The 14944-nt window shown below is 40.6% G+C and overlaps 2 protein-coding genes across 14 annotated transcripts in view; both read right to left on the reverse strand.

The window, feature by feature from the left end:
- Positions 1-14944, reverse strand: part of RAPGEF2 (Rap guanine nucleotide exchange factor 2) — a 275356-nt gene that overhangs the window by 209379 nt on the left and 51033 nt on the right. The gene's annotated exons all lie outside the window — the stretch shown is intronic.
- Positions 8216-9611, reverse strand: LOC129630357 (60S ribosomal protein L9-like). The gene has a single exon (XM_055550924.1). The coding sequence runs from the start codon at positions 9606-9608 to the stop codon at positions 8994-8996; it is 615 nt and encodes a 204-aa protein (XP_055406899.1). The 5' UTR covers positions 9609-9611; the 3' UTR covers positions 8216-8993.

Consider the following 14944-nt stretch of genomic DNA (forward strand, 5'->3'; position numbering starts at 1 on the left):
TTGGAAGGAATGCTATGACCAACCTAGACAGTATATTAAAAAGCAGAGATATCACCTTGCCAACAAAGGTTCTTATAGTCAAAGCTATGGTTTTTCCAGTAGTCAGTCATGTATGGATGTGAGAGTTGGACCATAAAGAAGGCTGAGCACCACAGAACTGATGTTTTCGAACTGTGGTACTGGAGAAGACTCTTGAGAGTCCCTTGAACTGCAAGGAGATCAAACCAGTCAAACCTAAATGAAATTAACCCTGAATATTCACTGGAAGGACTGATGCTGAAGCTTCAGTACTCTGGCTACTGATGTGAAGAGCCAACTCATTGGAAAAGCCCCTGATGCTGGGAAAGATGGAAGGCAGAGGACAAGAGGGTTGGATGGCATCACCAACTCTGAGCAAGTTCCTGGATATAGTGAAGGACAGGGAAGCCTGGTATGCTACATAGAATCAGATATCACTGAGCGACTGCACAACAATACATATATAACATAAGAAAATTACTGCTGAAACGTATCTGAGCTGTATGTTTTCCTCTAAGTTAAAAATATACTAACTTTAGAGTAAGAGTTACACCAGAAAGAATTAAAACTAAACTTTGTAGCAGGTGGCTCATTTTCTATGTTCTATTTGGGGCAACACTACTTTAAACAACACTCCTTTACAGTAAGTATTCATTTAGTCAATATCCAAATACCTTGAGAGCCAATAATAGTTCAACAAACAGCTGGAAATCAAATATCAGATATAATTACTCACAGCTGGCTTTATTCAACTGATGTCATATTAAATAAACTTATCCCACAGACCTTATCCCTTATCCCAATGGGAAACAAATTCCTTCAAGAAACATAGAAGGCTCTTTGTGTTAGATTTTTTTTTTTTTTAAGTTTACAGAATATATTCTAGTATTAAAGATTTTCAGCAAAAGCACATAAATTGAAGATTTTCAGCAGGGAACACTCTTTTTGTTTTTTAACATTCTGTGTGCTTGCAGTATTTCGGAACTTTGGAGCCTTGTTTTCCTTAAGACAAATACAAAAATAGCAAACCGGACTAAGTCACAAAACACAATGGACATTTGTATTTTTATGATGTGGCATCCAGTTAACTGTTTTGATATTGCACTTTACTATTTTTGTAGTGATGCCATGTCTCCACAGCTTAGTGATACTAATTATGAAGAATATTGTTTCAAACCTATTGTTTCAAGGCATCAGATCATTTTCCTGTAACCTCCCATGTTATATGAAGGATAATGTTTTATTTATAAACAATAACAACTACCTATTATATGGAGGCATTGTACTGGATGATCTACATCTATTATCTGTCATTTCTGTAACAATTCCTCATGCAGATACTTTATATCTAACAATTAACAAAGGGAAAGAAATCAAAGACAGTTTGTGAACTGCTGACCCCACCCCACACATACACAGGCAAACATCAGACTCCACAATAAACGAGATTACTATGTATCTGCTACAGCAGTTTTCAAATCCCAAATAGATATCCTCAAATTCACTCTTCTCATTCTAATTTATTATCATACTCCCAGATTCATTCACACTCTCTCCCCACTCCTTCTTCTTTTCTCTGCCCTTTAAGAAAGAAAAAAACAGAAAGAAAACTACCAGCAGTGACACATGGCATGGTAACCTAACCAACAAACTCAAAACTAAAGGAATATGTACTTTGTCAAACCTTACAATTAGTCCTGGTGTTGTTTCAACTATGATATAACCTTCCGACAATCACCTCTCCAGAAAGCTAAGATTAAGTGCATGCCTGTAGCATTCTGTATTTAGCAATACGAGTCCAATCATAATATATATCTTCAAAAAAAAAAAGTTTGTCATTTTAAAATTACTATGTATCTTGACATAAACCAAACTAATTTTAATTATACTCAAAGCAAGTGGCCACTTCCAGAGCCTGGGATTCAAGCTTTGGTCATCTTATATGTCCCACTGCAGCCTCACACTCCCTGGATGCCCGCCATGGCTCCCACGGTTCCATGTCCACTCCATCTAGATCCTCTTTGTTAGTTCAGCACATCTATCTATACATCTTTTTATACAAGACAGCATGACTGAGCAGACTAAAACACACATAGCCCGATAATAAGCCCTCAATTAAAATGTGTTGCCAATGAATAGAATGTTTCTTCAAGGGCACTGAAAAAGGTAGTTCTCATTTTCATGCCCACCAAATCAGTATTTAAAGAAATTGATTTCAGGCTTCCCTGGAGGTCCAGTAGTAAAGAATCCACCTGCCAATGCAGGGGACAGGGGTTTGATCTCTGGTCCAGGAAGATCCCACATGCTGCAGGGTAACTAAGCCAATGCACCATAACTATGAAAGGCCACGCTCTAGAGCCTGCTGCTCCATAACAAGTGAAGTCACCGTAACAAGGAACCTGCAGACCACAACTAGAAAGTAGCCCCCACGCACCCCACTAGAGAAATGCCACGCAGTAAAGACCCAGCATAGCCAAAAATGAATACATCAATAAAATTTTTTTTTAAAAAATAGATAAATAAATTGATTTTAACAACAAATTTCCTTGGATTACCTTAGTCCCACTGGACTGATTTAACTCATGGACTCTAAGAAGGGCGAACACCATTTTTTAATCAGATCTTTCATTTTTCAAAGTGAAAGGGCTTCCCTCATAGCTCAGTTGGTAAAGAATCTGCCTGCAATGCAGGAGACCCGATTCGATTCCTGGGTTGGGAAGATCCACTGGAGAAGGAATAGGCTACCCAATCCAGTATTCTTGGGCTTCCCTTTTGGCTCAGCTGGTAAAGAATCCACCTGCAATGTGGGATAGGTTCAATCCCTGGGTTGGGAAGATCCCTTAGAGAAGGGAAAAGGCTACCCACTCCAGTATTCTGGCCTGGAGAATTCCACAGACTGTGTCCATGGGGTCGCAAAGAGTCGGCCACGATCAGAGTGTAAAAAATATGGACTCAATGAAGCATTATTCACAGTAGCCAAAGAAACAATTTAAGTGTCTGTGGTTGAATGAACAGATCAAGAAAATGTGATATATATATCTACATATATATACATATACATAGATATGTATATGTCACATTATATACCTCACATATACAATATCTCCTATGTGTATATATATACACACAGTGTGTTACTCGCTCAGTCATGTCCAACTCTTTGTGACCCCACGGACTGTAGCCCACCATGCCTCCTCTCTCCATGGAGTTCTCCAGGCAAGAATACTGGAGTGGGTTACCATTTACTTCTCCAGGGGATCTACCCAACCCAGGGGTTGAACCCAGCTCTCCTGCACTGCAGGCATATATACACACACATATATATAATTGTGAAGTATTTTATTTGTATATGTATAATGGAATATTATTCAGCCTTTAAAAAAAAAAAAAAGGAAACCCTCTCATTTGCAACAAGATGGATGAGCCTGGAGGGCATTATGCTAAGTGAAATGAAGCAGACCAAGAAAGATAAATACTGCATGGTACAGTATCACTGACATGTAGAAACAGAAAAGTGGATGGGGGAAATAGGGAGAGGATGGCAAAGGCCCAAACTTTCAGTTAGAAGATAAATGAGGTCTGAGATCCAACATATAATGTGGTGGCTATGGTTGACAACACAGTCGTGCTCAGTATTCTGTCGGGGTGAGAGGGTGTCCAGAACCCCTCCAGGCACCAAATCTACACACTCAAGTCCTTTCCTTACAGGCAATGGGGAGGCACAGCTGACCCTTAACAACATGGGTTTCAGCCGTGCGGGTTCACTCATACTCGGATTTCTTTCACCAAGCTCCTCCTGCAGGACCACAGGCTGGTTAAACCCAAGAAAGGGAGCCACAGATACAGGTGCTGTGTGTTAAGTCGGTTCAGTCATGTCCAAATCTGTGTGACCCCATGGACTGTAGCCCGCCAGGCTCTGCTGTCCATGGGATTCTCCAGGCAAGAATACTGGAGTGGACTGCCATTCCCTTCTCCAGGGATCTTCCCGACCCAGGGATCAAACCAGCGTCTCTTATGTCTAACCTGCATTGGCAGGCGGGTTCTTTACCACTAGCGCCACCTAGGAAGCACCAGCTGTAAAGTCACCACGGATTTTAAACTCATAGAGGGTAGGCCCCCCTAAACTCCTCAACTTTCAAGGGGCAACTGTATTTGCATATAATCTAAGACTAAGTCATCTCAAGATTATTTTAATACCTTATACAAGATAAATGCTATGTAAATAGTCACTATTACTAGGCAAACTCAAGTTTTGCTCTTTAGAACTTTCTGCAATCTTTTTTCTGAATATTTTCTATCCTCATTCGTGGAACCCACAGATATAGAGGGCCAGTTGTACTGAATAATTGAAACGTTAAGAGTAGAATTTAAATATTCTAAAAGCCAGTAAAAAAAATAAATCCATTAGATGATAGATGTGACACTTAATTTCATGGGGGGACTCCTTTCACAATGTGTATGTATATTAAATCACCACAGTGTTCACTAAATATCTTACAATTTCATATGTCAATTATAGCTTAATAAAGCTGAAAAATTTTAAAGATAAAAAATGAATTGTGAAAAAATAAGGACATATTTTGAATGCTCTTTTGCATTTTTCTTGAACTTCTACAATTTTTCTTTTTTGCATTATTCTATCAATATAAACAAACAATTTTACCCTCAAAAAATAAAGAGAGCATCTATCAGTAAGTACAACGAACCCACCATCAAGATAAAGTGCTTATTAAACATTCACTGTTTACATTTCACAGTAAGATAACATTTCCAAGATTACCTCTCATTATATAAAGGACCAGCAGGATGTTATCGGGGTTGGGGTGGGTGGGGGGTCAGGGGGAGCAGCGTGGATTTTACCACAGTTTTATAAGTCTGTAAAATAGGTACAATAAGAGCTTAATTCACAAAATTCTTTGGGTAGAAGAAACAGTATTGCTATAAATAAAAAATTACTCAGCCATTTACTTCAGGCTCTCATCTTCTAATAGGCATAAATATCTAGTAATTAACCATTTTTTCTGGAATAATATGGTACAAAATTTTTAAATTAAAAAGAAATTACACGGCTCAGCAAGTGGTGCACAAGTCATCAGAAATGCTTCCAGTTCGAGGGGTCTCGGGGAGTACGAGATGGCAGGAAGCAAAGGGACCAGGGGCCCAGGGCTGGCTGCACACTGACGCTGCCCCTGGCCCTCCCCCCCGGCCCTCCCTCCCAGAGCCTCGCGATGAGACAAGCCTATTACAAGGAGCAACAGAAACATCTGCAGAAGCATGTCCTTGCAGGCTGGCACGAGTGAGGGACGGCCCTGGTGTCAGGCTGTGTTCAAGGCTTTTCCCCTCATGTGTTTTTAAACTGTGGACAAGTTACTTAACCAGAGAATCAGTTCCATTTGAAAAAGTGGTGCTAAAATTAACATACGGGTCTTTGTGAGGATTAAATGAGATGATGTCAGCAAAACCCAAAGGTACTGAGTTGATGGCTTGGGAGCCCAAGATGAAGATGTGCGCAGGGTTTATGCAGGCTTTGGTCCAGTTCATTACACAAACACCCCAAATTTTAAGTGTAAAGATTTAAGAGTATGCTTCCCTGGAGGCTGAAAATTATTTTCTAATAGTAATTATGATAGTTATCATAAAGGAATTTTTCCAACATAGAGCGACCAGCTTTTTAATAAACACTTGAGACTGCATAAAAAATGAGCAGAATGAAAGATTTACAGATGCCGGCATGCTCTGTTCTGAGGGTATTCCTCTCCAGAATTTCACAATACTTGCTTTAAAAGATAATGAACAGTTAGAACATATCTGAGAAGTCATCTAAACTACAAAAGCTCTCAAAAAACAAGTCTTAACTGCCTCCATTAAGCAACCACTAGATTCCTGAAATGGATCACATTCCCTTATTCATTCATCAAACCTAATCACACACCAGGGATCAAATTTAATATGTAGGGAGATAAGCTATTCTGTAGGGCTATGATTAACAAACTAGGGCTATCATTTACCAACTACCACAACTGCCATCAAAACCTAAACTATTTCTTTCTTTCAATCAAAGAACACTTTCACAGAAAGAAAAACGATCAGGACACTACAAATTATGTCTGATGCAAACTTCTGAAAACACAATTTAACAATTTTAAAAGAAAACTACCTTCAAAAACAGTGAAGATCTCTTCTAACCACTTGCTTTCTGAATCCAAAATCACAGAAGAAATTCATTTCAGAATTCTGTTTTACTAATGGAATCTTTGTGTTAAGTAGTCAACTCCTGAAAATAACTGGAAAAAAAAAAAACTATCTCAAAATGTTTAAAGTGCTACACAACATTTTTAAGTTTACACCCAAGATTTTTTAAACCATATACATTAAATAATGTCCTCAAGTAATTATCCTTTTTTTCTCTTTCCTTCCCCCACCCCATATAATTTACATATTATCTTTAAAAAAAAAAAAAAAAGCATTTATGTATTCAAAACCAAAGAACTTTACTTTCCAACTAGCCCTAAATATATGATCACAAAGAATTAGCAGAAGACTGAAAACACAGCATGGGCTTCCTTGTGGCTCAGTGGTAAAAGATGTGCCTGCCAATGCAGGAGACCTGGGTTCGATCCCTGGGTTAAGAAGATCCTCTGGAGAAGGAAACGGCAACGCACTCCAGTATTCTTGCCTGGGAAATTCCATGGAGAGAGGAGGCTGGCGGGGTACAGACCATGTGGTTGCAAAAGAGTCAGACACGACTCAGAGACTAAATAACAACAAAAATATAACATAGAACAAAGTATAAAAGAAACTGTTGAAGTATTTTCACCTTTTAAAGGTCAACATGGATAAGTAAAACCAACTTGAATATGAATTCCTGTCTTCTGCTCAAAAAGTTTCACTGTGAAAGAGAAAAAGACGATTTACAGCATTATATAGAGAGAGCCTACATTCCAACTAAACCAAGTCGGTTACCTTCTGAAGGCACTACTTTAAAACACAAAATAGCAGATGTTCACCCACACAGCTTCTAACATATGCTGCTGCTGCTGCTAAGACGCTTCAGTCGTGTCCGACTCTGTGCGACCCCAGAGACAGCAGCCCACCAGGTGCCCCCGTCCCTGGGATTCTCCAGGCAAGAACACTGGAGTGGGTTGCCATTTCCTTCTCCAATTTCTAACATATAGAAACAGGTAAATTGCATACATGTTAAGAATATGCACCTGCCTCTGCGATCCCTGGGTTGGGAAGATCCCCTGGAGAAGGGAAAGGCTACCCACTCCAGTATTCTGGCCTGGAGAATTCCATGGACCATACAGTCCATGGGGTCACAAAGAGTCGGACACGACTAAGAGATATTCACTTCACTCACTCACTCTGGTCTAAGCTCTATGGCCTGCACTGCAGTCAACCAAAGCAGACTTTCTTCATGTGTGTGCTGTTGGAATAAAGGCAATGCCTTTCAGCCACAGCCCCAGATCCCCACTACAGGGATCTCCCTCTGTTTTGAGCAGGGCTTTCAAAAATCAGGAAGAGATCAATTTGAGGCTTGGTTCTACCATTACTAGCCATGTGACTTTGGTAAATTCCTCAACTTTCCTCATCTGTAAAATAAGGATAAAAGGTATGTTCTTCACTCAGTTTGAAACAGGATTAAACCTGCCTAAATATTAGCCACTGCGAACATTTCATATAGATACATGACCATCAATAATTGATGGGGAATAACAAGGAAGAATCAGTCAGTAAAAGGTACATGTCATAAAATATATAAAATTTTAAAATGATAGACAGACATGTCATTTACATACGGTTTACTTGATACACAACAAGACTCTTCAAAGTCGGCCCAACTAGAATATTAACATAATGTTGACAGTTTCTTCATGAAATAATCTTGTTAAACTAAAAATAATGTAAGTGTATAATTATGAGTTCAAAGCCACATTTCATACTTAGGTTTTAGAGTTAAAAGGGATTCTCCTTCCTTGCAGATTTACAATAATAAGCTGGACTAGAGGGAGATCAATACTACCTGTGTTATCCTTGTCTCACATTTTCCCACGAGTGTCCACCTGGAGATCTGAGAACAATGGGATTCATTCCTCCTAAATTAAGAAAAAGGATGCAGCTGCTTCCATCTGGGCTAGGACGCTGCTACACAATCAGACCACCATTGTTCGTGCCATCAACTAAAATTACCCCCACATTTCTTTTTTTTTTTTTTTTAAATTAATTTCATTTATTTAAACCAAGATCTTAGTAAGCGCACAGATTTTATTGATGGACTAGACACAGTATGTAAGACAAAGTTAAATGTTTTGCCGGAGAAATTACACGGTTAAGAGTTTCTAACAAATGAGATAGGGGAGGACTGCAGGTTTAGGGGCAACCCTACTGTTCTGTATAGTAGTATATCTGAAGTATGACACATGGAACGTTTAAGTTTTTTTAAAGCCATCAAAGACTAGGATATAGATGTGGCTGAAATTTGAGTATAACTGAGAGAACCTTAGACTACAGCAACCACGTTTATCATAAATACAAATTAACTCCATCTTTTAATTCTTACTAAGACAGTATCACTTCTCAGCTGCTTTTTCAGTTACTGTGATTCAGGCATTTGCCTCACAAATATTCAAATCTGTGCCACTGCAAAATTAGATCTCCGAAAGTTCTTCCCACGATAACCATATTCCTCTTGCCTGAAATGTCCTTGGTATTCCTTGAAGCCCCCTCTGCCATTAAGTCTTGCTAACAACAACGTCTTTCTAACAACAACAAAATCAATCAACCACTCCTATTCCTTCTGTTATTGTTTTTAACACACTAGAATTTACTTAACTGCTTACTGGCCAAATAGTTTGAAATGATAATCAGTAGGAAAAAATCTCAAATCAAGTTTTTATTGTCTCTTTAAAACATCATAACTGAGTCCATAGAACCATCTGCTATCTTGTTGTTTCTGCAGCAGGATCACTGAGATCTTATTCATCAGCCTGCTGAACTGTTCCTTTTTCAGAAACATAAATACCATCCAAAAATTTTCTGATATCCTTGTTTTTAACTGTGGTGGCTTGCTGAATCAAAGCAGCTGAATTTGACACAAGTTCAATGTCATTTCCTTCAAGAATCAACTCATCTTTCTGGGCTTGAGATACTGAACAGGCAACCCCTGGCCTCATTCGAACCCTGCGTATATATTTTTCACCCAAAAAATTTCGGATTTCCACAAGAGAACCATTCTCCTGAATAACAACGTTGATGGGGAAGTGGGCATATACCGACCTCATCTTGTAACGGAAACCCAGTGTAACACCCTTGATCATGTTCTGTACGTGACTACAGATTGTGCGAACAGTGGCCAGTTCCTTTCTGTTTCCCCACCATTTGTCAACACGGAGCCTCTTCTTTTTCTTTCCAAGGAGACTGAGTTCTACATTGATGTGATTGAAGTCCCTCCGCAGGGTGCCTCTGGGGCCCTTCACAATAACTGTCCGTCCCTTCAAGTTAATGTCGACATTTTCTGGGATGTCGACAGTCTGGTTGCTGAGAATGGTCTTCATTCTCGCAGTAGATGCGGCAAAGAGTTCCCCCCACATTTCTATTGAAGAGTTCCAGTTGTAGAATTGTTATCTTCTGTTAATTTTTTCAAAAGGAACAAAACTGTTAGAACTATGAGAAAGTACCTAACAAAAGAGCAAAATAAACCACAGAAAGCAATGAATGGGTTGATAAACACATGGGTGTTTCCACCTTGGCCCACCCAACGTACAGATACTTTTTAAATAGCAGATCATTAAAAATTCAAAGACTGGAAAATCTAATTTGGGAAAACACATCCATGAAGAATCTTGCAGTGGTCAAAGCTGATTCTGAAACAACATTTTTAATAGACGCTTGGACACTGTGTGGACTTCCCTGGTAGTCCAGTGGTTAATAACCCACCTGCCAGCGCAGAGGTGTCACTAAGTCGTGTCCAACTCTTAGCAACCCCCTGCACTATAGCCTACTTCACTCCTCTGTCCATGGAATTCTCCAGGCAAGAAGACTGGAGTGGGTAGCCATTCCCTTCTCCAGGCAATCTTGTCAACCCAGGGACTGAACCTGGGTCTTCTGCATTGCAGGCAGATTCTTTACCAGCTGAGCCACCAGGGAAGCCCGCCAATGCAGGGGACATGGGTTCGATTCCTAGTCTGGGAAGATCTCACATGCCATGGAGCAACTAAGCCTGTGCTCCTAGAGCCCACGCTCTGCAACAAAGAGTAGCCCCCACACAGCAATGAAGACCCAGCAAAGCCATTAATTAATTAATTCAGAAAAGAACAACACTGCGTGTTTTTCTTGGAAATTTCTGTAAGGCTGACTCCACTACAAGTCCTAATATCAGAAGAATATTCTCCACACGGATTCAGGCAACACGTTTTCCCCAAGAGAATAATATGGGGGATGTCCTGCCACTTCGTCATATATTGGAATCTCAGTTTATGAATTCTTGTTTGTAAAACGGAAGAAGGATGGTACGGAATGTAAACAGCTGCATGATCCATAAGGAAAAAGCCTGAGGGAGACACTGCAAATGCCAGGGGAGGCAGAGGGTAACAATTAAGAGGAAGTACCTTGGCATTAGAACCCAGGTTCCGTCTTGACTCTGCTATTTATTTCTGAGAGATGCTGGGAGACTTCCTTAACAACTCTTAGCAGAAGCTTCACCATATGTGAATTGAAAATACCTACTATACACTGTTGCCATGAAGATCAAATAAGTTACAGAAGGCACTTCCACGTTGTCTATCATATGGCTATTGCCACTGTGTCAAATTAAAGGGAAAAAAGGATTAACCAGCCTCTGCAATGCCCCAGCAAGACTGAACCCTTCCAGCAAAGTAGCCAGTGACAAACTCTGGTTCCTTCAAGATTCCAGGTCCAATTTAGCAAATACTGCTAGTAAGATTTCATCCATTTTAATGAAGTTAAAATTATACAAAATGAGCAAACTGAAGACTAAATTTTGTGTGCTTTTCAAGACAGTCTGGATGCTCATCTGAATGACTAGTAATCTCTGATTTTTTTTTTTTTGCAAACACCAAGGGGGGCCATTCATTGGTACTTACTTACATTTCCCTGTCCACAAAGAAGAGAACATTTGCACAAAACGTCCGATATGGAACTCTGTACATGACAGGGGTCCTGTATTTAAAACTAGAGGTATTTAGGTAGGAGATGGTTGGACACCTCTGATAACCTTTTAAGCGCTTTCCATAAACATGGTTTAGATGGCAATGGAAGAGTGGAGATTCACTAGATGCGAGTAAGTCCCTACACAGGAACCTTCAAGTTTCAAGCTTTCAAAGAGGTGAACACGCGTTCACACGTCCAATCACGTAAGTGAGTTCCCAGGTCTGGTGTACACTGTCATGTGCATGCACCCTCTACCAGTGGCTGTGCTTCTGTGTACGTGCTGTTCCCCACTGTAAAGGCTCCTCCCTCCATGGGATTCTCCAGGCAAGAGTACTGGAGTGGGTTGCCATTTCCTTCTCCGAAAGTAAATAGCACAGTGTCTTTATTTCAAGCTGGATGTGCACAAGGACAACTTCACTGAACTCCTTGCTGTGCAACACGAGGAGCTCACTACTAAAGACCTAATGGAATTGGAGGCCCAGAGACAGGACCAAGAGAGACAAGAGGAAGAAGCAAAAAGTGAAGAACTGAAGGGATTCATGATGCAGGAAATGGCAAGGGGATTTTATTTGAGGGGGCACTATGAGACTTTGAGACACAGGACCTGAACGGACAGTGGTGCATGAAGGTTGCAGCAGCCGTTCAGAATGCAACCCAGTGCACCAGCATCATCTATGACGAGAAAAAAAAGAATTACTACCAGACATCACTGGATCGTTCGTTCAACAGGGTAAACAGAACTGAATCCAGCAAGGAACCAGAACCTATGCCATCAACGTCAGGCATGAGTGACGCTGCAGCTTGCCCTCCATCTCCTGCTGCTGATGACCCTTCAGCTCTACCATCTCCCACCTCCTCTCCCTCCTCCAGTCAGTAACTCATCTTATCTGTTCACTCAATGCCAGCCCCTGTATTCCAGCAATATTGTATTGTACTACTGTACTGATCAAGGTACTGTACTATAAAAATGTTTTCTGTATTTTGTGTTTGTCTTTTGTGCATTATTTGTGTGAAAAGTATTATAAACCTATTACAGTACAGTACTATATAGCTGATTGTGGTAGTTGGGTACCTAGGCTAACTTTGGTGGACATACAAATTCAAACAGAGCTCATTCGTTATGCAAGGGACGTGCTGTGGTCTTAAAAGCCTTCCAGACTCAAAGCATAAGAAAGAGAGCTAAGGGACGCTCTATGTCTTTTTTGCTCTTTGTCCAAACATAGTGTCTGTATCTGTGTCTATATTTACATCTAAGTAACAATGTTTTCCCAGAGGACACTGAGAGAGAAAAGAGCCCTGAATTGCATTTCCTACAAAGTATTGTTGGGTGGGGAGTGAAGAGAGCCAGGAATAAACAGGAACTTTGCCTCTGCCCACTTTTGGCAAAAACGCAACACAGACACTCCTAAGACTAAAAATCATGAAGACTTTCTAGTCGACACATATCTCTTTAAGAAGAAAACATTATTCACTTTCAGTATAATTCTGAAATGCTGGGTAAACCAATCAGGTGAACAATTACCGGGGCGAATCAACTTTTTACATGAAATGACCATATGCTACTTTTACTACAGGACTTCATTATGTCTTGCTGTCACTGCCCCTGCCTTGTTCCACACCCCAACGCCCCCAAGCCTCACCTTCCCACCACTCCCACTGACACACGAAGAAAGGAAAAGCGGGGTGGAACGGTTTCAATCACTTAAGGGATTCTCACAAGAAAAAGGATTCCCTTCTTAGAATGCAACTCTAGAAGTAGATATATGTGAGGTTTTTTTAAAAAATTCAAAATGAGAAAGTCGACATTTTAACGGGCAGGGAAAGCCATCGCAATACAGAAATTAAGGTGGTGTCTTAAGTTTCCCCTCCATCCTAAAAAATGGACTTAGTGAAGAACTGCTTTTCACAAGTAGATTATACATACCAATGCAACAAAACTGGTAGCCTTGTAAAACCTGTTCTTCCAAAAAGCCATTCATTCATCTTGGCTAACAGGTACAGTCAAGTCACAGGCATGACTCTGAAACCCTAGAAACCATTTTAAAGGGTCACGGGCTTATGATTCCCAAACTGGAAAGTGAAGAATACAATGAACACAAAATTCAGCAATAGAGTATCAGCAGTCACAGATGGAAACATGAATGCCCTCTCTCTCCCAGGCGCTGGTCACCACCCTGCACTGCAACACCCTCCAGGCTAGCATTCCGATTGGTATTACATCCTGACTTCCTTCAGGCTCAACAACAACTGTCGTTGGGGAGGGGGAGGGCGAGGGGGGGGAGGGGGGGGCCTGACAACAAAGGCAGAGCTGCTGCCCTAACCTCAGTGGAGTCTGCAGAGCTTGAGACATTTACAGACCGTCCAGTCCCTTGTGATGATGGCTTTCCCTCACCTTGAATGGAAAGCACAAGAATTCTGATGGGCGAGACACAGCGGACAGCCAATGAACCAAGCTCCGTGCCACGTGGGAAAGCTTCTTAAATAACACACATGCCCGAGCCCCTCTCCAGCTGTTCTAAATCACTGACCATGGAAGCCTAGGAATCTATATTTTTTACAAGCAGAATCTGTTCCCCCAGTCAGGGAATTCTGGTAATCAGATGAGTTTGAGAAAAACAGAAAAGAGGAAACACTTGAAGGATCACTGGCTTCTTATGTGCGACTTCTTCCTTGTCAAAAGCACCTAATCACTGCTGTCCTCAAGAATCTCATGCTGCTGGGTCACATATGGAGGCCAGAATTTTCATTTTTTTCCAGATAAGGTATAAAAACCATGGTTTTTGTTTATGGTGAGTCAGTTTTATAGCTATAATATAGCAACATAAATAACCAAAGATGCCATAAAAGTTAAACAGAAAAAGTTAGCCTAAGACATCTTATCTTAATGGTTACAGTGAGCTCCCACTAAATTTTTGGAATAAATGTATATAAGAATTTGTTAGTCCTTTAGGAAAACAGATACACAGCATAGCAAAGCATGGTAACATTAGCCTGACTTGGGAATTTGAAAGCCTGGATTTCAATCTTGGCTTTCCTATAAAGAAACAAGTTACCGAACTTCTCATTTATAAAAAGGGATAATAATGATTTTACCATTATAATCAAGTAAGAAATAGGTATACCAGGATTTGCCTGGTGGTCCAGTGGTTAAGAATCCACCTTACAATGCAGGGGATGTGGGTTCAATCCCTGGTTAGGGAACTAAGATCTCACATGCCTTGGAGCAACTAAACCCACGTGCCACAACCACTCAAGTGCGTGCTCTCTGGAGCCTGTGTGACACAACTAGAGAGTTTGTGCACCCTAACGAAAGCTCCCAGAGGAAGCAACAATATTCCACTTGGCAACTAATACCTGATACAGCCAAATAAATATTAAAAAAAAAATAGGTGTATCACTAATTAAAACAACGTATTTGAGCACTCTGTGTGTGTGTGTGTGTGTGTGTGTGTGCATGCGTGTGTGCTCAGTCATGTCCGACTCTTTGCAACCCCCATGGACTGTAGCCCGCCAGGCTGCTCTGTCCATGCAGTTTTCCAGGCAAGAATACTGGAGCAGGTTGCCATTTGCTACTCCAGGGGATCTTTCTAACCCTGTGTTTCTTGAGTCTCCTGCACTGGTAGGCAAATTCTTTACCACTGCACCACCTGGGAAGCCTTATTTTGTACTAGACACTATTCTAAGCTATTCTAACTATGCTCTTTTAATCAATCAAAGATGTATTCCATTAATTTTAATTATTTGTTTATAATCTCGC

Source organism: Bubalus kerabau, chromosome 16 (genome assembly GCF_029407905.1).
Source record: "Bubalus kerabau isolate K-KA32 ecotype Philippines breed swamp buffalo chromosome 16, PCC_UOA_SB_1v2, whole genome shotgun sequence".
Taxonomy (NCBI): domain Eukaryota; kingdom Metazoa; phylum Chordata; class Mammalia; order Artiodactyla; family Bovidae; genus Bubalus; species Bubalus kerabau.

What these genes read in the sequence shown, in the direction of transcription:
- LOC129630357 (XM_055550924.1), bottom strand. Translation starts at nt 9,608, where the DNA reads ATGTGGGGGGAACTCTTTGCCGCATCTACTGCGAGAATGAAGACCATT.